The sequence below is a fragment of the Myxocyprinus asiaticus genome, chromosome 25, assembly GCF_019703515.2.
Source record: "Myxocyprinus asiaticus isolate MX2 ecotype Aquarium Trade chromosome 25, UBuf_Myxa_2, whole genome shotgun sequence".
Lineage (NCBI taxonomy): Eukaryota > Metazoa > Chordata > Actinopteri > Cypriniformes > Catostomidae > Myxocyprinus > Myxocyprinus asiaticus.
Genome location: NC_059368.1, coordinates 27,153,759 through 27,176,086, shown reverse-complemented (window position 1 = coordinate 27,176,086; position 22,328 = coordinate 27,153,759). Strand labels below are relative to the sequence as shown.

General features: G+C 36.4%; 1 protein-coding gene across 4 annotated transcripts in view; it reads right to left on the bottom strand.

The window, feature by feature from the left end:
- Positions 1–22,328, bottom strand: part of LOC127415938 (sorting nexin-17) — a 43,928-nt gene that overhangs the window by 2,326 nt on the left and 19,274 nt on the right. Inside the window, exons 5-15 of one of the 4 annotated variants that reach the window (XR_007893022.1) lie at positions 21,779–21,889; positions 17,770–17,860; positions 12,230–12,317; positions 7,403–7,472; positions 7,018–7,110; positions 6,593–6,796; positions 3,585–3,713; positions 3,203–3,280; positions 1,896–1,973; positions 1,761–1,802; positions 532–623 (exon numbers count right to left, since the gene is read on the bottom strand). Coding sequence is in view for 2 of the 4 variants with exons in the window: in XM_051654966.1 (XP_051510926.1) it covers positions 1,761–1,802; positions 1,896–1,973; positions 3,203–3,280; positions 3,585–3,713; positions 6,593–6,796; positions 7,018–7,110; positions 7,403–7,472; positions 12,230–12,317; positions 17,770–17,860; positions 21,779–21,889 (984 nt within the window). In the remaining 2 variants the exon portion in view is untranslated. The remainder of the gene's footprint in view (positions 1–531; positions 624–1,760; positions 1,803–1,895; positions 1,974–3,202; positions 3,281–3,584; positions 3,714–6,592; positions 6,797–7,017; positions 7,111–7,402; positions 7,473–12,229; positions 12,318–17,769; positions 17,861–21,778; positions 21,890–22,328) is intronic. The other 3 variants (XR_007893023.1, XM_051654966.1, XM_051654967.1) reach the window with 3 other exon arrangements.

The window sequence follows — 22,328 nt, the reverse complement described above, 5'->3', positions numbered from 1 at the left end:
TAACGATTCTTTAAACTAATCCTGAATCAAGAAAAGATTGAAAGTTTTTATTATTATTATTATGATTAAAGACATATGCAAAACATTTCAAATTTAACACTGTTATTAAAAGTGCTATATGATCCATTAGAGATGTACTGGGATTAAAAATCAGACCAGAACAGGGCAATGGTGACACCAAATGGAAATATTAATTCTGCTTACTGAAAATACAGAATTATGCTAGATACATATGCTGCTTACACGCTGTCACTGATTACATGCATTTAATTTTTTTTTTAATTAAAGCTGTATTTTTCTAAAATAATACTACCTCTGATTACATCTAAATATTCTTTTCAAAATTACATATTTAGTGCATTTTTATCCAGTTAAATAATGTCCCTACTTAAAACCCTGCTGAAATGTACTGATGAAATCAAATCAGACATGACATTTGACATAGCATAGCATTATTATACATATTCAGCATTATATATAGTTTAATATATAGATTAATATGGCTCTATCATTAAACCTCTGTAAACTTACATTTTCTCTCACGCAGTCAGAGCAGACCACTCTCACGCATCAGATGGACATCAGATCCCTCCCGCCTTAAAAAGGCGCTTCTCTCCTGATCCCTGTATTACATTTGCTTACACGGTTTCACTTTCAGTTCTCACGGATTCAGCTAGGAATAGCATTTTACAGATCTTTGTGTGCATGAAGCGATTTCACTGTGAATGTCCTCGTTCCGTAAGCCTAGGACATCATGCGTATTGGATACAGACGCTTCTAAAATAATTTAAAAAATATAAAAAAACCACGATGCGAATAGTCACATTTATGAACAGCGATGTATTGTGCCACGATACACCATTACACCCCTAATATATATATATATATATATATATTCTTCTCACCAAAATTGAACAGAGCGGTTATCTGAGTTACCATAGACTTCATCAGTTCGAACCAGTCTGGCCATTCTCTGTTGACCTCTCTCATCAACATGGCGTTTCTGTCCGCAGAACTGCCACTCACTAGATGTCTTTTGTTTTTGGCACCATTTGGAGTAAATACTAGAGACTGTTGTGTGTGAAAATCCCAGGAGATCAGCAGTTACAGAAATACTCAAACCAGCCCGTCTGGCACCAACAATCATGGCAGCAGTGCAGTGCATAAAATCATGCAGATATGGATCAGGATGAGAGAGGTCAACAGAGAACGGCCAGACTGACTGGTTCGAACTGACAAAGTCTACGGTAACTCAGATAACCGCTCTGTACAATTGTGGTGAGAAGAACAGCGTTTCAGAATGCTATTCTGAGATGCGGGTTGGCGCTGTTTTGGCAGCATGAGGGGGATCTACACAATATTAGGCAGGCAATATTAGGCTGATCGGTGTAAAATATATATATACACACACACGCACACACACACTGTATACTGTAGATATATTGATATATACAAACAGTATATACAGTATTTGTAAACTCTATAAATGTAGAAACAGTGTTGTTCAATTCAAAACAATAGTAGATGCTGCTTAACTTGCTTTTTGGACACACTATTATGGTGAGCAGAAAACAGAGACCTAACAATCATATCAAAATAAATCTCAGATTGACTTTTAGCTACTATAAGTACATCTATACCCTTCAACAACAAAGTGCTTTAAAAGTATACACAACAAAGAATAAAATGCACATTTTCAGTACATCCATAGTAAAATTAGTATAGAGCAGATTTACAAAAGGGGGAAAAAATCCACTCACAGAAAGTTTGACTACTTGTTCACGGCTGGGATTGGGGGAATCCTGAAAAACATTCAAGACAATAGCATATTAACAATAGTACAGCTTCCATGAAAAACTAAATCATTCTCCATTAACAAAACCTCCAATGCCCACCAGTAAGGGAGGAGACTTCACAGCTTGCTGACTGTCAGATCGATGGAGCGTGCCGTTTAGTCGCTTCTTCTGCATCTGCTGGAAACACATCACAAACTCACGAAACAATCTGCCACATGGGAGCACAAACAATTCCCATGCTAGAGAACACTCTTAAAATAGTCAGCTATGCAAAAACATAAGATTTCTTAATGTGGTCCAAAGAGGGTATACATAACATGATAAAGTTCTTGGTGCATTTAGAGTCAGGCATTAATGAAAGTAAGACTTCAAAGTTCAGTAAGTGAGTCAGATGTTAATTCAATAACCACTCTGTCCAATTCAAGGATTTCTCAGAATGATTTAAACCGATAACTAAATTGTTTGCGAGTCTCTTTGGCTCATAAGTGTCATTTGTTCGTGAATTGGACTACAACGGCCGTGCTACAAGTTTTATGCTTTTTTTATTTGGAAAAAGCTATAAGGCTTATGTAAGAAACAAGTTGATAATTAAAACGTTTTTAACTTTAAATCGGTGCTTCTGTCCAGGGCTCTTATGCTGTTTGAAATGGCCGAACTCTTGGATGACGTGCGTTCGTTCTTCTGTTAAATAAGCGCCGTTTCCGAATTCTCGCATGAACTCGCCAACGCACTTGCATCACACGACAGCTACATGATGCATCAACTGCTGGCAGGAAACACTTTTAGTTAATATGGTTTTAATTATCAATTTATTTTAACACAAACATATCAATTTGCTTCAGAAGACATTCATTGTTCGACTGGAGTTGCATGGATTACTTTTATGCTGCCTAAAAAAGTGCTGGCACCCATGTACTTGCATAATAAGGATCTGATAGAGCTCTATCTTCTAAAAATCTTTATTTGTGTTCTGCTGAAGAGAGACAGTCATACATATCTGGGATGGCATCAGGGTAAGTGAATAATGAGAGAATTTTCATTTTGAGTGTACTATTCCTTTAAGTGTTTTTTGGAGTAAAAATTCATTTGGCTGTCATTACAACTCAAAGTAGTTAATGATATCACTAACTTCTAACCTCAGACTATCGCTTCATGACATCAACGCACGAGGCTTTGTCAATAAAAAACGGTCATTGAAGTATCGGCACTATAGAGCCACATGTTTTTTGACAGTTTTACAAATGGAATACTTTAAACATCACATTAGCTGCTAAGAATATACCACAATGTGGGTGAAAACACTGGAGCCAGGAAAAAGGCGGATATGATACAAACACAGACACGTAACACAACGGAAAGATTTCCAAAGCTGGGACTTGCAAAAAGACAAACAGAGGCACACTCACTTTTTTAATACTTCCACCAGATTTCTTCACCATCAGCTCATCTACCATAGACTGGAGACAGATACTCATCATAATTGCCTGCGAAAACAAAAGTTCCCTTAGTCATGTTTACTCCTTTTTTTTTTTTTTTCCCTAACAAAAAGGCTATTTTTTTCCTAAAGGAACAAACTGCATGACATAGCCAGACATTATGCAACAAGTCATGCAAATTGTCAAATTTTCCCAGTTGCTCATTGCTATCATGACCGATGAGACAAAATCTCAGATTTAAAAGGAAATGTATTTTTAAATCGCCTTATCCCATCGCGTCTAATTAGGGAACAGTGTTAAAAATACAGCTTAAATTAAGTTTTGCAAGGACTGCGAGAACTAAGGAACTAACCTGAGGACTGGTGATGGTGACCCACTGGAGGCGGTCTTTGCTCATCAAGTACTCGAAGGCCAGCTCTAGTTTCACATCACATTTACTGGAACTGCTTGGGTTTGCGGTACCATTCGCCACCGGCACCTGCTGTAGAGTCAGACCAGGTGATTACAACAACTACCATCATGATCATTGTTATTTCTGTCGAGGCAATTACAGAAGCCATTTCTAAAACCTTTCAAACCCCAATTAGTCATCATTAGCTCTGGTCTAAATGCCATTTAACACGATTACACAGCATCACAGGCATGACTCACAAAAGAGTCTCATTAGAATTGTCCCCGATGACACAAAACATACAACTTGTCCCATTGTGCTACACATTCACAGGGAACTCAGAACCCAGTATGCGGAGCGTCAGGTTCTGCTCTCTACAGATGTCCATTCGGAGCTCAGTAGTAACCCAACTTTGCTATTCTAGGACAAAGACCAAGCCAAGTCTACTGCGTGGAGTGGAGCAGACAACTTCCTCTTGCGAAAACAGCACCAGAACACATACGCAGCTGTTTGTATTGGACCAAACTGAAAATATACACAGTGTTTCCACATTCTCTTGAGAAATCGTATGTTAGTTCAGTTAGTAAAAGTCAATCTGCTATTTTAAAAACAAGGGATGGGGCAACAACTTGATTTTGTACTCATTTACTTGATTTAAATCTTCTTCATTTTGTTTCCAATTCTAACACACTTGCAGAAAACTGCGTGATTTCTGTGAAAATGTAGGGTCAAATAGCTGTGAATAATGCCTTTAACCAGAATGACAGTGATGAAAAGTACGTCAAAGATGGCGATTTCCATAACACTGTAAAGTCTTGTCACAACTAATACAACATTATTTTAGAAACACATTCAATTGAGACTATTTAGTCAACACGAAATCGCCCTGTTTGATGTCACAGACCACTATTCAGCCACTATGATTTAGTTCAGTTCAATAGAATGCAGTTGTTCATAACTGAATTGTGTGTGAACAAACAATATGGGTTGGGGAGTAACGAAATACATGTAACGGGATTACATATTTAAAATACAAAATGTTAGTAACTGTGAGTGAGTCCACTACAGTTACAATTTAATTTGACTGTAATCAGAATAAAGTAACATTCAAAAAGTATTTTGATTACTGAAGAGATTACTTTGCATTTTATTGTCATTTGTTTCATTTTACATTTAATCTATTCAGACGGAAAACATGTATCCATGTAAATGATGCGATCCAAGGACGTGTTACATTCATACGAGCAGACAGAGGGCGCTTTCACACTGTTATGAGTGAAAAGGTGCATATGACCTCATTTAGGGACTTTTCCTTCAAAAACAAGAAAGCCAGGAAAATTAATTGAATAAAAAAATAATTGTTTAATGAATATGATATTATACATATGTTTGTGATGCCCTTATATTTCTATGTTTTAGTTTGTATTTATCCTATTTGTGTTGAAAGTCTATGTGAAATTATGAGCTGTATTGTAATGTTATGAATATTCCTAATGTTCAATTAAAAAAAAGCTTGATAGAGAGAATTCACACATGATCAGGGTTTTGGCGCAGCAGAAAGAGTTAACCTTGTGTAAACTGTAAGGTGTACATTTAGCTTTATGCTAAGCTAAAATGCTATTTCAGGCCATTTAACATGCACCTGTTTCCAGGCACAATTATATTTTTCTATCAAGAAAATCCCTCTAGTAAGACCTTAGATATTAGGGCAAAGATGTACTGCAAAAATCATATTCTTGATGAGAATTTCTGTATTGTTTTACTGTAAAAACATTTTAAAATCCTTAAAACAAGATAACTTCACTTTATTTTCTTTTAGAAGCAACACCTGCATAAGATATTTAGGCTTTTTTTTTCAGAGAATGTGTTTAAGTGTATTTTTTTCTTATTGTACTAGAAGATTTTCTTCACTTGATTAAAAAAAAAAGTTAAAACTTGTTTATAGTCGAAACAATAATAAAAAATAAAAAAACTTTGCTGAAGAAGTAATCCAAAGTATTTAGATTCCATTTTACCCCATGTATTCTGTAATTTGTAGTGGAAATACATTTTAAAAGTAAACAGCACTGGTCATATTTAGCACTCTAAACAAAGTCTGATAGCCATTTTCTGCAGCTGTGTGAGCCTAGCCATTAAGAGTCTCTTTTGCTATAGTAAATGGCTTTTTGGTCATCCCCGCATTAACTGAACTTCCCATTTTCAGAGCAAAAATAGAATCAGACCAGACATGCCTGAAGGTATAGTCATAGAAAGACTTTGGAGAGAAGTTCTTTTTGGAGACACAAAAGGGAGCTTTTCTACATCCTTGGCTTTCTGTAAAAAGATACATCTATCATTTTGGAAAAAGCCTTTTTATGGAGATTTGATATAAAAATACCAGGCTAACATAAAGGTTTCACATAGAGCTTTGATTTTTTTAAATATGGTCTGCGTTTATGTGTTTGAATGATTTATAATAGAGTATCTGACCGTTTAATCACAAATCCCAAACTGTGCACACAACAACACTGTGTTGAAAGGACAAACTGTCCTGTTCTTTCTTAATAAACATGACCCACTTTTACCTCACAAGGTCAAGCACCTTTCTTAACCATTTACTGTCATACTTGAGGGATGGATTTACAGGGAACTACTAAATCAAAAGCCTTTGTGGCATTCAGGTCAAATGCCTTTCACATTCTGTGAAAACTAGACACTGACAGTTTTTAAGAACATTGATGTTTTCAAATGTTTTCAATCTTTAAATCATGCTATGCTTGGAGAAGAATGTAAAGTGCTCATTCATTTGTTTTGTTAAAGGTGAAGTTTGTAATTTCTGTGCCACTATCAGCACCAAACAGAACTGCAATCTAACTGGACCAGAAGTAACAGCACCGGCTCAACCAATGGCCTGAGTTTGGGACAGGGCTAGTGGCACAGAAATGACACACTTCACCTTTAAGTTATGCATCGATCCAGTCAAAACTTACAGATGAAGTGACCCGCCAGCATCTCATGCGTGTGACTTTAAAGCTGCCCTCCTTCATCTGCTCGCTGGGTAGTTTGACATGAAAGTTGAGTTCATTGTTGCCAGCACCGACTATAACATGACAGCCCTTTTCTGGGAAATCTGTGACACAAGGATCAAACTTGATGTAGCCATAGTATTTCAGTGTCTGAGCCAATCTAATGAACTGTGGAAAAAAGACAAGAAAAACAGACATGTAAATATTCTTATATAAAAAATGTACAATAAAGATGCTTATCTCGTAGATACGAATTAGTGTTTTCAAAGCTTCACCACTATACTGTCAGGTTTGGGGATGGACTTCAGCTTCAATAGAACCAGTCAACCTCTTTCAGTTCATTGACACGAGGGAGATCAAATAGCATATGTGGAGGAGCTCAGACGTACCTCCTTCTTTGAGCCCTTCTCCTGCAGGGAATTGAGCTGTCTGTGCTGCTCTTTGTTCACCAGGACCCATCCCCGCTCTATGTCAGACACCGTCTGAGTATAAGGGGGAAAAAAAAAACTCGCCCCGTTACTTGACTTAAGAATAAATGCTGTGTTTTTAATTAAAGTAAATAACTGTAATTTTATAAACGATAACCATAGAGTGGGAAAAGCCTTTTTAAAATTACTATGTCAATGGTACACCGAAACACAGATACAAAAACATACAACTATATGGGGGAAGAAATACCAAGACATTTTTTAATAAGATCATGAACAATTTGCTTATTACAGTCATAAATACAGTACAAAGGGGCAGAATATATATATTTTTTAAATGAGTTACCTGAGCATATAACAAGTTTAGTCCCACACAATCATCCATGACATCACTGTCATATGCTGTATCCCAGTAGCTGAGAATAGAGTGAGAGACCATGATAAATCTGAAGGACATACAACAATTTAACTTCTTTGTGATCACATCGGTTTTCTTATGCATAAGCAGTTAGAAAAATCATGTGCACTGATTTTTTTTTACTGCATAATCACAATTTATTAAAAAACAAAACAAAAAAAAAAAACAACATGCTAAAGTCTCTAGGAGACAGTTTATCAATAGTCTAGCTAACACTTTCTTCCATTAAGTTGGAGAAAAGAAAGGTGCTTTCCTCTAATGAAGCATCTGCCTAAGAGCTATGGTGCAATGTAAGCTTGTCAGTTACTGAACAAAGTCTGTCGCAAGTGTATTTGTCTCCATTTGCCATCTGAGGCAATGAGCAATTTGGCAAAGAAGCAGTTTTCAGTTTAATGACCAGACTAACTGTTCATATGTCAAAAACTATTCTAATCATGCCGTGGGCAGAGTGAGGTCTGGTCAATACGTTTTTGCAGAGTTTTTAAATGCAGAGAGCCAAAATCTTGCAATTAACAAAAGATACTGATCAACTCCATTAAATCTAATTTAAAGGATTTTTGAGGTTCTGTGAAAGTTTAAGATAGTGATTCTTTGAATTCTTTACACAAGTACACTCTACAGGCAGTAATCAGATAAAAAAAACAAACTTTAAATTACCTTTGATGCACAATTGAGAACAATGCCAATGTTTAAATCAAACAGTGTTACTGTATATTAGGCAACGTTTGGATAAACTAATACAAATCAACAAACTCTTTGCATAGTGTTAAAGGGATAGTACACCCAAAATAAAAAAAAAAACACACACACAGGCAGCATTAAAGAGGTCCATACGACATGATAGGTGTAAGTGAGAAACATATCAATATTTAAGTCCTTTTTTACTATAAATTCTCCTTTCTGCCCAGTAGGTGGTGATATGCACGAAGAATGCTCACTGCCAAAAACAAAAGATGAAGAATGTGAAAGTGAAAGTGGAGAATAATAGTAAAAATTGACTTATTTATTGATCTGTTTCTCACCCACACCTATCATATCACTTCTGAAGACATTGATTTAACCACTGGACTCGTATGAATTACTTTTATGCTGCCTTTATGTGCTTTTGGAGCTTCAAAATGTTGGTACCCATTCACCTGCATTGTATGGGCCCACAGAGCTGAAATATTGTTCTAAAAATATTTGTTTGTGTTTAGCAGAAGAAAGAAAGTCACATACATCTGGGATGGCATGAGGGTGAGAAAATGATCAGATAATTTTTGTAAAACTATTCCTTTAACTGTTAGATCTGAAGTTAGACTATTACAGTACAAAGAATAAAAAACATTAAAAGCAAAGACACAGCACAACAATTAAAATAAAACTAGATGGGTGAAACAATAGACACTGTAATAGAACACAAATAAACATCTTGTTTCAATAAACATAACATCTAATTATCTAAGGACACAACTAAATCATTACATTTCTGTAAATGTCAATGGGTCTTGCCCATGCAAAAATTGCCAAAACATTGCCAGGATGTTGCTATGGTGTTCTGAGTGGGTTTTTAGTGTATTTTTTATTTTTTTTAATTTTGTAATTTATCTGCTGTTAAAAGATTTATATATGTTTCTGTCCTTTTCATTGCCCTTTTTGCAGCCAATTAGAGCAGGCTGATCTATGTCCCATTCCTATTAGCAGCAAATCAGAGCAGCCAGATCAATATCCCATTCCTGATCTAGTCAACAGGTGGGATTTGGCTGAAGGTTGTTTGTACTCTTCGGTAAAGTAGGTCAAGAGGCCTGTGGTTCTCTTGAGGGGACTGATGGGGAAAAACTACATGCCAGCAGTGCACCTTTTTCTACAGCATACGATAGAGGAGGTGTGAGGCACTATGGAGAAGAGGTGTGAGAAGAAATGATTCGGCAAATTCTCCAAGCCGCTAAACCGTGCTAATGCACTAAAAAAGGGGAAAATTTGGTTCTCACAACACCTTCACACCTTTGTTTTCTGCTCATTTAATCTGGATCCACAGCATAGTTTTTATGCCCAAAACAGTGATTTTAAAATAGTGACTCGTCACCCTTAATTCTCTCAAATTATTCCATTACATAAACTGTGCACTCCAAAGGGCTTCTGATGAATAAACTTCTGTTAATAAACCACTAAACAGACTGGAAAATTAACATTTGCATGCTGCATGGCTTTTAACCGCTTCAGAGATTCCATGAAGAACAGCACTTCACAGACAGTTTGAGAGTTTGTAAAAGGAATTTCAGTCCAAAATGTCCTACAAGGGAAGAACTAAAGTCTTACACTGCAAAAACATTAGAATTACTGTGGGCTACTGCTGCACAGAACCACATGAGAAGGCTGCTGTGGTAGCCGTCATACCCACCTCTGCAACAGGAAGGCAAAATGTGCTTCTCTAGTCAGTTAAACAGAGCATAGATGGAGCCCTTTGGGGTACCTCTTCCTTAAGCAAATATTCATATGCTAAATGGCCCTTTGAGAGCTCTTTGTTAAAACATCTCACCATTAAAGTTATACTTTGGCAAGCCCTCATGAAGTTTGAGACATATTTTCTTTTCTTTTTTAATAGAAGATTTACATTTTATTATGTAGGTTGTTTTTGTTATAGCATTAGTAGTAGAAAGTTGAGAAAATCTAAAATCACAAAATTGAAGAGAAAAGAACCATTTCTAACAGCACTACCTGAAATAAAAGTTATTTCTTATCAATAAGGGGCTGCATTGACAGCTAAACAGAATATCTTGAATATAATGTTATTCACTGGAGACTGCACATTATGTACACTACTGCATGTATTTAGGCATTTGGTACATTCACTTCGATTAACTCCACATTGGAACCGTTAATTAAACTGCACATTTTGTATTGTCATAATGTATGAAGTTCTTGCACATTTTGTAAATCTGTATTATATAATTGTGTAATATGTGTAATCTGTGCGTATTTGTATTTTGTGTATACTGTGTCAATTTGTAAGTTGTTAATTCCGTACAGTGTACATTACATCTTACTGTATTTATATGACTGCAGTGTGTGGGCTTTGAACCATGAAGTTTAGCCCTGTACACACATGCAGTGACTTTACCACTTGATGTTGCTAGTCTCTGTACTATGAAATCGCTCCTGGGTGTTCCTACTGCTGTCGCTCTAACGTTATTGGTGGATAACATGTCCGGCCATATCTTTAAAAATTGTGATCACAGATAACATATATTGCTGGTAAAACCAAGATATAATTCTAATTTGACAAGGAATTTTCTTGTCACTAAAAAATTACATTCTGCTGTGGAGAGTGTTGTTACATAAACTACAGCAGTGCTCTATGCATTTAATCATTAACCAGATTAGCGATATATCAGTGTACAAAATATATGAATCAAACTCACTCAGACCTCCAATAATTTTACATTGGACAAATAATCAGTTATGTTGTCCCTAAAAATGAACATTCTGCAGGGTAGAGTGATAGAGTTTTAATATGAACTGCAGCAGTGCTCATTAGATGATCGGGCTTTTTTCATCATTACACTGATGTACAGTACTCTTTGCAAATGTTTTAGGCAGTTGTGAAAAATGTTAAGATAGTGTGGAAGATTTCTAAAATAATATCATGAATAATTCTTAATTTATTAATGTGCAATAAACAAACAACTAAATCAACATTTGGTGACCACCCTTTACCTTTAAAACCACACCAATTCTCCTAGGTACACTTTTTGAATGTTGTTGGCATATAGGTTGCTCAAAGCAACTTGGAGAACTTGCTACATTTCTGAGTATTTAAGCTGTCTCAATTGACCCAGACTGACTCAATGATGTTGAGATCCAGGCTCTGTTGGGGCCATACCATCTGTTGCAGGACTCCTTGTACTACCTCTATTCTATTTGCAAATGGAATGTTTGGAAATCAAAATTGATATTTCATATTGACAAATTAAAGCAGAAGATCTAAAATAACCATCTTAAAGGAATATTCCGTGTTCAATACAAGTTAAGCTCAATCGACAGCATTTGTGGCATAATGTTGATTACCACAAAATTAATTTGACTCGTCTCTCTTCTTTCGAGGGACAGTGAGGCACTTACGATGGAAGTGAATGTGGCCAATGTTTGGAGGGTATCAAGGGATAATTGTGAAGCTTATAATTTTATAAAAGCACTTACATTAATTACTCTGTTAAAACTCATGTATTATCTGAGCTGTAAAGTTGTTTAAATTGTCATTTCTAAAGTGATTTTAGTGTTTTTGGGTTTGTTGACATCTTCATGGCAACAAAGTTGTAAACAAAGTTGTTTATAACATTACATAGAAAAGGTTAGTAAGAGATTTTATCACACAAAAATCATGTTTACACACATTATGTCTTGTGACTAAACTCAGAAACAGTGAGTATTTTTTTTGCTTACAGTATGGCCCCATTGACTTCCATTGCAAGTGCCTCACTGTAACCCAGATTTTTGTTTTTTGTTTTTTAAGAAATGGAGGGACGAGTCAAAATAAATTTTTGTGATAATCAATATTATGCCACAAGTGCTGTCGACTGTGCTTAACTTGTGCTTAACTTGTACTAAACCGGGATTATTCCTTTAAGATAAATGCTTTATGAAACATCTAATGTGCCTAAGACTTTTTGCACAGTACTGTTTATGGTGTAGCGACAATAAGGCAAATTGCACAATTACTTCTAATATGTTCCATTATATCTCAAGCCATTCAGATGCATCAACTGACTTTAGTACCTTTTGCGGAGGACGATGTGGAAATCAGGACTGTGCAGGCTGGTGACGGACACGTAGGGCAGCTCAAATTCTTGCAGTTTTCTCACGTCTGTGGCACAACGGGAGGTTGGAGAGGTTTTGGCAATGCAATGAGAGACCAGATGAAATGTATGAGTGCTTCAGACTCAAGAACATTTGGACAGTAATAACAATGACAACAAACAAAGTGGAGGTGGGGTGGGGGGGGAGAGAATCCATCTGGCTAAAGCCATAGAGGGCAAAAAAACATTTTTATCACTTTGTACAAGAGAGAGAGGGACGGACGGATGGACAGAGGGAGGGAGTAAGGGAACCAATAAATGCTGCAGCTGTTAGAAAAGACATTTTCTCTAGAGTTGGGAAATAGAGGAGAAATGGTAGCCAGGGATTGAGAAATGATAAGGGCACTTGGCTTTTAATAAACATTAAAAACATGAGTGTGAAGAGTAGAAAGAGACGACAGTTAGATCTATAGCAGAGTGCATGCCTTCATAAATTTTCATTCTACTCTTTGGCTTACCCTTTCAGTGGTCTGACATTAGACAGCATGTTAAAACAAGAATGGTATTATGTAATGGGAGTTTCTTATTAAATACATATACGCTACATCATGTTTCTAGTTGGTTTGTATGGTTGTTGCAAAAAGTTGTCACTGTAAAGATCTCTTCTGATTAGGCTTGGGACACCATAAAAAAAAAAAAAAAAATACTGGTACCGAATGATTTTCATGACTTGCGCTTCAGCAAACAAATTGCAAAAGTGGATTTAAAAAAATAAAAAATACTGCTGATGCGGATGGAACACTGTATTATATAACTCTGTGTATTCTGCACTACTATTCAGCACAAACACTTTTGAATCTACAATGCAAAACATTGTAGGCTGATTCTCGAACAAATTACTTATAAGGTGGTCGCACACCGGACAAGAAGCGCCACGCCACCTCGCGGATAGGACACTGCACAGGTATCACAGGGCACGTCGATGCGGTTGTGGTAGACAGTACACACACAAGTTACCAAGATTTTTCCCTACTTCAACAATGAACACCACCATAGTAAATAAATCTATGTCCTGAATGATTTGGGTTGAATTGAATGGAAATTATGCAAGCTGAGCTCCATGGCGTGGCCATCATGGTAGCTGGGCGCTGCCAACAGATGCCGAGCGGTGGCGGCAGTGTGCGTACATTCATAGAAAACAGTTGTTTCGAATTTTAGAACGCGCCGTCCGGTGTGCGACACCCTTTAAGGCTGAGACTTATGAACGTAGATGCTTCTAGTAAGCTCGGTTTTTATACATTGTTGCGTTCTAAAATGTGTCCGATCGAAATTCATAGCACAACGCAAGTACGCACTGCATTTTCAACATTGCCGCATGAGGCGCTATAGCGGACATTAGTGTGAACTGTCTGCTTTGATGGTGAGTTTTCACTTTCAAGTCAACCACTGTCATGGTGAAGCAACCATTTAAGAAAATGTTGCTGAACAAGTAAGTTAAAAACATCCAGTTTAATGGCAAATATTTTTTATGATAGCTCTATCGCCCCCTTGGGTACTGCTGTTTATTACAGCTAAAGTAACCGGACCAAACGTCTGCGTATGAGTTTCTGGCCTTATGAGACTCTTTGTTCTTTTCTATGATTAATATTGTATTTTTAATTTATTTATTTTTTTTATGTATTTTGTAATGTTTTGCATTTTTATTTAACATATGCTGTAGTTAAAACCAATTTCTGCACTAATTATCGCCTCTAATTATTCTGCCGAAATTTAAAGTTTGTGTGAACACTGTTTGCAAGAATTGCATTCAATTAATTTCTGTTTGTTTTATCTGTTTTGTTGAAATCTGAAATTAGCTCATTATGAGGCAACAGACTGCAAAGGGCAGTAAAATAAATCTAATATATATATATATATATATATATATATATTTCTACCTAAAAAGTACTAAACTAAACCCTAATCTGAATTAGAACCAGAATCATTCAAATCCTTACAATTCCCATCCCAACTATTGAATACAGACAAATTAATCTTGTGCCAGGTAAAATGTTTTGGAGACTACGAGGCCTGCAATAGTTATATTGCCTGCTCTGTGCAAGGATACTGCATCTTTAAAAAATAAACTGACATCCAGAATTAAAATGACATCAAAATAAGCATGATTTTTCTGTTTTTAGTATTCTCAGTGGCAGCCAGCAAAACATGTTTTTGGCACAGATCTCTAGGTATTGCTCCATCATCTGTCTGCCCAAAATTGGGTTCTGTTTGCAGGCCATTATATTTCTCACTTTCTTCCCCGAATCCATATTATTGCCAAGAATGAGCAGGGCGCTGGGATCGGCTTTGGGGAGGATTCTTATGGGGACTGGTTTCCATCATTTCTGACAATTCTGTCTCTGCTTACAGGTGTGGATTTGGCAACTTTATCTGAGTGGGAGGCACACAGCATGCCATTCCACAGAGCAAGCAATGATTCTGTGGTCAACAGGAAAGCCTCCAAAAAATGCTAACTATAGTGTTCTAAAAGTTGTTAAACAATGACAATCCATAACAAAGGAGGCATGGAAAGTTCCATAAACAAAAGCACTTCATTACATCCAGACTTCCAGAGAAGGATAAAGGTTGCCAGACATCTGCATGAAATCAGACAGAGATGCCAACTCTATGAATTCTAAAGTAAAATAGCAATCCCACTCCAATAACTCTCCTAGAGATTCATTCTTTGAAAGATTTACAGTTCCAAAAGACAAAGGCGGCAAAATAGGAAACTAAATAATTGAGGAAAATGGCCTACTCTTTTACAGTTTCATTAGCACTGAACTAATGATGCATTTTGCAAAAGAATTGAAAGAACCGTGGCTTGAAAACTCATCTATTTTGTCCCTGGGGGGTATTCATAGAAAAATGATGTACGAACTCTGTACTGGTCATTCAAGAAACTGCCAGAAGCCAGAACATTATTAAATATGATCTCAGCTGAGCTACAGCAAACAACTCCTCAGAATGATTTTGGACAGAGTGAGTAATATACAGTGCATTCATAAAGTATTCAGACCCCCTCCTTTTTTTTCATATTTTGTTATGTTGCAGCCTTATGCTAAAAAAAATAATAATAATTCTCATCAATCTACACTCCATACCCCATAATGACGAAGCAAATACCAGATTTTTGATAACTTTGCAAATTTATTAAAAAGAAAAAACTGAAATATCACACTGACATAAGTATTCAGACCCTTAACTCAGTACTTAGTTGAAGCACCTTTGGCAGCGTTTACCGCCTCAAGTCTTTGGGTATGATGCGACAAGCTTTGCACATCTGGATTTGGGGATTTTCTACCATTCTTCTCTGCAGATCCTCTCAATCTCTGTCAGGTTAGATGGGGACCGTCAGTGGACAACCATTTTCAGGTCTCTCCAGAGATGTTCGATTGGGTTCAAGTCCGGGCTCTGGCTGGGCCACTCAAGGACATTCACAGAGTTGTGTCTAAGCCACACTTTCGTTGTCTTGGTAAGGTCACACGCTTCCTGACTCCTCCTCCACGTGACGCGTGACCTTACCAACGATCTTACGTCATACTTCTCATGAGCGTGCATCACAGAGATGTACGGAAGCGAACATTTGTAGTTAAAAAGTATTGTTTTGTTTCTCAAAATAATCAATCATTTGGGTTCAGAAGAACTTTATTTGTCGACTGGAGTCATGTGAATTATTTTGATGCACCCTAAATATGCATTTTGGACCGTCAAAAAATGGAGTACATTCACTTGCATTGTTTAGAGGAGGCGGCCTGAAATGAAATCCTAAAAGTCTTAAATTCTGTTTTGATGACGAAAGAAACTCAGATACATCTTGGATGGCCTGAGGGTGAGAAAATTATCAGCAAATCTCATTTTTGGGTGAACTATTCCTTTAAGGTCACTGTCCTGTTCCTGAGCGCTCTGGACCAGGTTTTCATAGAAAACAATATCAAAATGACATTGAATTTAAGGCATAAAAACAATTAAAAAAATTGTGGCGTAACCGTCCAGAGACAGTAAAAAAAATTAAATAAAAGTAATAATTAAAAAAATTCAACAAAAAGTCTCATTAAAATCTGAAATTCTTAAAAATAAAAATGTTGGAATGAGAAGTGCAGAATAACCTTATATTATTATTTCTTAAAAATATAAGCAGTGAAACTAATTAAAAAAATTTTCTTTCAAGTTTATTTTATAATATGATTAATATTATTTCCACCAAATCGAAATCATGGGGTATAACCAACATGTAGGTAGCCATTTTGTACACACACACACACACACACACACACACAAAACGAGGACCTCTTTAGACATTCAAGACATAATAATAATAAAAATACATTATTTTGTCATTCATTAAATATATTTTAATTAAAAAAGGCACATTTTGTTCAGGTCATTTGGTGTAACCCCAAGAAAACTTCTTTGTTTTTGACTCAAATAGTTATGACCTTGAAAAATATGATTGAAAGCTTTCTGGAAACTAATTTACTTTAGATGAAGTTGCGTGCACTCGCATGCATTCAAGGTGCAAGCAAAGTATTTTATTACCTTTTACTTGTTGGTTAAAGCACACAGCATTTTTAAAAGTCATTAAATAAAATGTTTAAAAAATAAAAAATATATATTATATTATATTATATTATATTATATTGTATATATATATATATATATATATATATATATATATATATATATTTGTACTCAAAGATTACATTAAACTAGATTTTTTTAAAGCATTCTGAATTTTGGTCAACCTTGGACAACTTTATTTTTTAATGACCCATTTACTAGGTTTTTTTTCAAAAGAAAATGTAAGTCGTGCTTGCCTGTGCAAAACTCGCAACAAAGATGCTAGGGTGTTGTGGGTGGTTGACAGGGTTTTTAGCATGTTACTAAGCGGTTGATAGGATGTTCTGGGTGGTTGCAAACTCAAAGAAAAAGAGCCCACCTCCAAGTGTCTATTACATTCTGGTCCCTATATCTTGTCCCCTTCAATTCAAGTCTAATTAATTTTTTGCCTTTATCATCCACTAAGCGAAAATCGCAAGTTTGTTTGCGAAAAAATAATACAAACCTTTCCTTTAACATGTCGTACAATGAGTTACATGTTGAGGTTTAATACTTATGGTTAGGGGGTTGTTCAAATCCTTAACCCCAAGTATGAGTCATAGTAGCAGTGACGCTTGCCTCAGCAAACACCACTCATTAAATGAGACCTACAGCAGTGCTGTGTAGCATGTCAACAACAGCTTCACTGAAGCATCGTCTACTTGACCTAAGTTTACTTTTGAGAAGAGTGGGCGACCTTGTCAACAGAACACAGACCTCTCTTTTGAGTTGCCAAAGACTGCATTTAGCTTCAGTCCTCTGAGGAAGTATGTTGACTTTCAGATACCATTTACTAACAGCAAGCCCTTTTCCAGCCGAAGCCAACAGGACACATCTTATGATGACTTAAAAAGGCAAATGAAAGTTAAATGTCATACTCACATGTGCAGCCCCCATCCCCCCTCTCTTGAACCAGAAAGAGACTGAAGTATCCCACCAGCTCTTCAGGGAGGTCAAGCTTTGAGGCCACAGCCTGCAGAGGACATTATGTCATCATCAATCTCTGCACTTATTTACCCAAACTAAAATTACAGTAAACCGTTGAAGTTCCTTGGTATGTTGCCATGCTTTTATTGGACTGTTATTAGTCTGAAATTACAAAGCACCTCATTCCTCGCTTATAAAAAAAGTTCATTCGACCCAACTATAATCTTACCATTTTAGCAACATTTACTCCTGTTCACTGAAGCAGTGTTAAGTGTGTAATATATTATATCACATAGTATTCATATCCTTTTTTTTTATTTTATTTCCTCATTATACACCGATCAGCCACAACATTAAAACCACCTGCCTAATATTGTATAGGTCCCTCTCGTGCCATCAAAACAGCGCCATTTTTTTTGTACCATTTTGAGTAAACTCTAGAGGTTGTTGTGCGAGAAAGTCCCAGGAGATCAACAGTTATAGAAATATTCAAACCAGCCCGTCTGGCACCAACAGTCATGCTATGGTACATATCACTGAGATCACATTTTTTCCCCAATCTGATGGTTGCTGTGAACATTAACTGAAGATCCTGACCCATATCTGCATGATTTTATGCACTGCACTGCTGATTAGATAATCGCATGGATGATTGTTGGTGCCAGACGGGCTGGTTTGGTTTAACTATTTAAATGCCCCCATATGCTCTTTGACCAAGGAAACATAATTAAATAATTCAAGCCCAAGGCATTGTGGGTATTCCCCATAGCCTCAATTTTGTACTCAATAGTGAGTTACTTACACTTAAAATTACAAAGTCTATGGAGTTTTTATACTAAAACTTGACATTTCAAGTAATGTTTAGTTAACACAACTTGATTTTCCAGCAATGACAGCATTAGAGTTTACAGTGTTTGAGAGCACTTGTGTATCTTTATTTCAGGTAGTAGAATGTGATATTTACACAAATATTACAGTTAAAAGTTTCCAAGCAAAATATCACTGTTTAAAATGACATTATGGTATTAACCTGACTGTGATACTGGGCTTTTTCAGAGAAGAGTTTGCAACTTTTATAGACCCATCCTTGACTCTCAAATTCAAGACGTCCCTGCTGTGCCTTCGCCTCTGATTGAAAACCCTTCATTTAAGAGCTTTGACTTTTATTGTCTTGATGTTCTCAAAGCAAGAGTACAACAATCTGGTTACGGAAGTAAAAATTGGCAAATTGATTTTTAACAATAGTTTTTAAACCTTTAAAAACAGACGTAAGAGGTTGTTAATCGATAGCACTATGTAACACAATTTTTGTTCCTGGGTAGTAAGTGTTATTTCCTAATTGCTTATGCCTCAAAAGCATAGAAAATGGCTATTGTTCCCCACAAACTTTGCTTTTGTGACCAGGACAGTGATATTTTGAAATTTACCTATTTCCAATGAAAAAACGGGCGAATGTGTCTTTTCATTCACATAAAGTCAGAAAAAAAATCCAAATGAACATGTATTTATACTAAAGTCATACAAAAATGACTAAAAAAGATTTAGAAGGGAGTAGTTTTTCAAGATTTACGATTATACTGTAAATCACTTTCAAGAATCAGCCCCCAAATGTAGTCTCCCATCATGTTCTCGTTATACTGTCCTTGGTAGCGGAGTTCAAAGTCCAGTATATCCTGATGGAAGTGCTCGCCTTATTCCTCCGAGTACGCTACCATGTTCTCCTTGAATTTATCAAGATGAGCATCAAGGATATGGACTTTGAGGGACATCCTACAGCCCATTGTGCCGTAGTTCTTCACCAGGGTCTCAACCAGCTCCACATAGTTTTCAGCCTTGTGATTGCCCAGGAAGCCCCAAACCACTGCGACAAGCTGTTTCAAGCCGCTTTCTCCTTACTAGTGAGCTTTTGGGGAATTCATTGCACTCCAGGATCTTCTTTATCTGTGGTCTGATGAAGACACCGGCTTTGACCTTTGCCTCAGACAGCTTAGGGAAGAAGTCTTGAAGATACTTGAAGGCTGCCGACTCCTTATCTAGAGCTCTGACAAATTGTTTCATAAGGCCCAATTTGATGTGCATTGGTGGTATCAACACCTTCTGGGGGACCAACAGTGGCTCCCACTTGACGCTGTTCCTCCCCAGAGAGAACTCGGTCCACTGTGGCCAGTCCCGCTTGTGGTAGGGCTGGGCGATTAATTTAATTTAATTTTCAATTACGGTTTTGGCTTCCAACGATTATGAAAACAAGATTATCGAGAAAAAGTATGCAATGAAACACCCTGGCATTATATCTTTAAAGCATCCTTTATTACATTTTAAATAATAAGGAAGCAGGTTATGAAAATAAACTACGAAACTGACATTTCTCTGTGCGGTCAACACTGTGTCTATGAGTTGCGTGAAGTGACCAGGGAAGAGATCGAATCTTCTTCTGGCTGATGCACACTCTGGCACATGGACGCTCGTCACTTGTGCGCATTTGCTGCAGTTAGAAAATAACACGATGGCTCGCGACGTAGTGAATCATAATATATGTGTCACGTTCACTGTGTGTGTATCTTATCATGAAGAAAATTGCTGATGCGCAGCTCTATTAAGAAGAGAAAGTTTGTTTTTTGTGAGTTAAAGATGGATCGAAGTAAATATAAAAGTGAGAGAGTGTAGTCCTAGCCCAATATACAGTGGAACAAAATATGTTTTTGATTAGTCTTTTTTGGCTTGTTTTCCAAAATAATATCTAAAACTCCTTTAAAACAACGTACATTTACTTTAGGAGCTATACTGTAGAAGAACAAATTTTTAGTGGAGAATGTTGAATACAATATTTAATCAGGGCTCGACATTAATGCTTGTCCGGGACTTTTTTTGAAGGGGCGAGTGAAAGAATTTTACTTGCCCGACCAGACAATCAGACTGTTTAAAACGTCAACAACAAAAACAAAAAACGGATATATTTGTGATTGCCTAGGCCTGTCACTTATTAGAAAGTTCATATTTTTATTCCGCTGTTGAAAGCAATCCAGAGCACGTAATTTCATAACATCTAGTGTGTCATTATAATAATCAAACAACCAGAACAAGAAAACGAGAAAACACTCACTGCTCTTGACAGAATAACTTTAGTAGCATTAAAAATATTAATGTATTTTAAATCACATGTTAATGTGGATTCATATGTTGTTTTTTCTGACTTTATGTGAACGAAAAGACAAAAATTCGCCCGTTTTCTCATTGGAAATAGGTACATTTCAAAATATCACTGTACTGGTCACAAAAGCAAAGTTTGTGGGGAATAATAGCAAACTTTGATTCTATACTTTTGAGGCATAAGCAATTAGGAAATAACACTTACTACCCAGAAAACAAAAAAAAAAAAAAATTGTTACACAGTGTAGTTTATGCTTCTGTTGAATCCAACAGTCCACGTTATTTTAACTTCATTTTTAAAAAATTCTGCCAACAAAGCACACCAAACAAGCCCAGTAGCGATCGTCCACTCCTAAGACATACTGTAAATGATGCAATCAAGTCTGTCTCCCCTACACTCTCAAACAACTTTTACATTTGTATGTATCTGTTGTATTTTCTTTCTATACTTACAATCTACAACTTTAAATCAGTTACTTTATATTCTATTGCTTTTATTGTTATTCTGTTGTTTTTAAATCAATTATGTCATTCGCAATGGGATTTTGGTTTATTCCAAATTGGTACACAGTTTTGTACCTTTGTCTGATTTTCCAATACCTTTTTGCTTCAAATCAAAGTTTGTAATGCTGTGATTTACCTCGGAGCTGGTTGGTGTAGTTCATGGCTTAGAACTGTTTTAAAAAGGCTTTATGAAATCCCAATGGAAAAAACGAATGGCAAAAATACTTCTAGAACCAAACGGCTGAAAAATGGACGGGCACTGTTGCACTCTACTGCGTGCTTTGAAAAGAGTCACACAAAACAATATGCTCACCTCAAGAACATCTTCTGTCTGGTCAGAGGTGAGGATGTTGACTTTGACCATCTGGCCATTGGACAAGTAGATTTCAAGCTGCACCTCCTCAGTGGGGATCTGCTGGGTCTCCTGTGTGAAAAACGAAATGAAACAACGCTGTTCAGCATTTTAAAGGGATTTGGAAAATAACTTTTTGGTGAACTCAGATTCATTCTGATGATCATTCAGCACCAGTAACATCGATCATACCATTTAATGCAGGTCAATAATACAGGATGGGAAGACGTCTTGTGGTTTAGAGCATAGGTTTCATTTCCTTTAAATTCTAGCTAAAATGTAATGGGGTTTAATAATTTAGGTTCACTTAATGCTTTGAGCTGTGTAAACTTACAGTTGAAGTCAGAAGTTTACATACACTTAGGCTGAAGTCATTAAAACTCATTTTCAAATCACTCCACATATTTAATATTTGGCAAGTCGTTTAGCACATCTACTTTGTGTATGACACAAGTAATTTTTCCAACAATTGTTTACAGACAGATTGTTTCACTTTTAATTGACTATATCA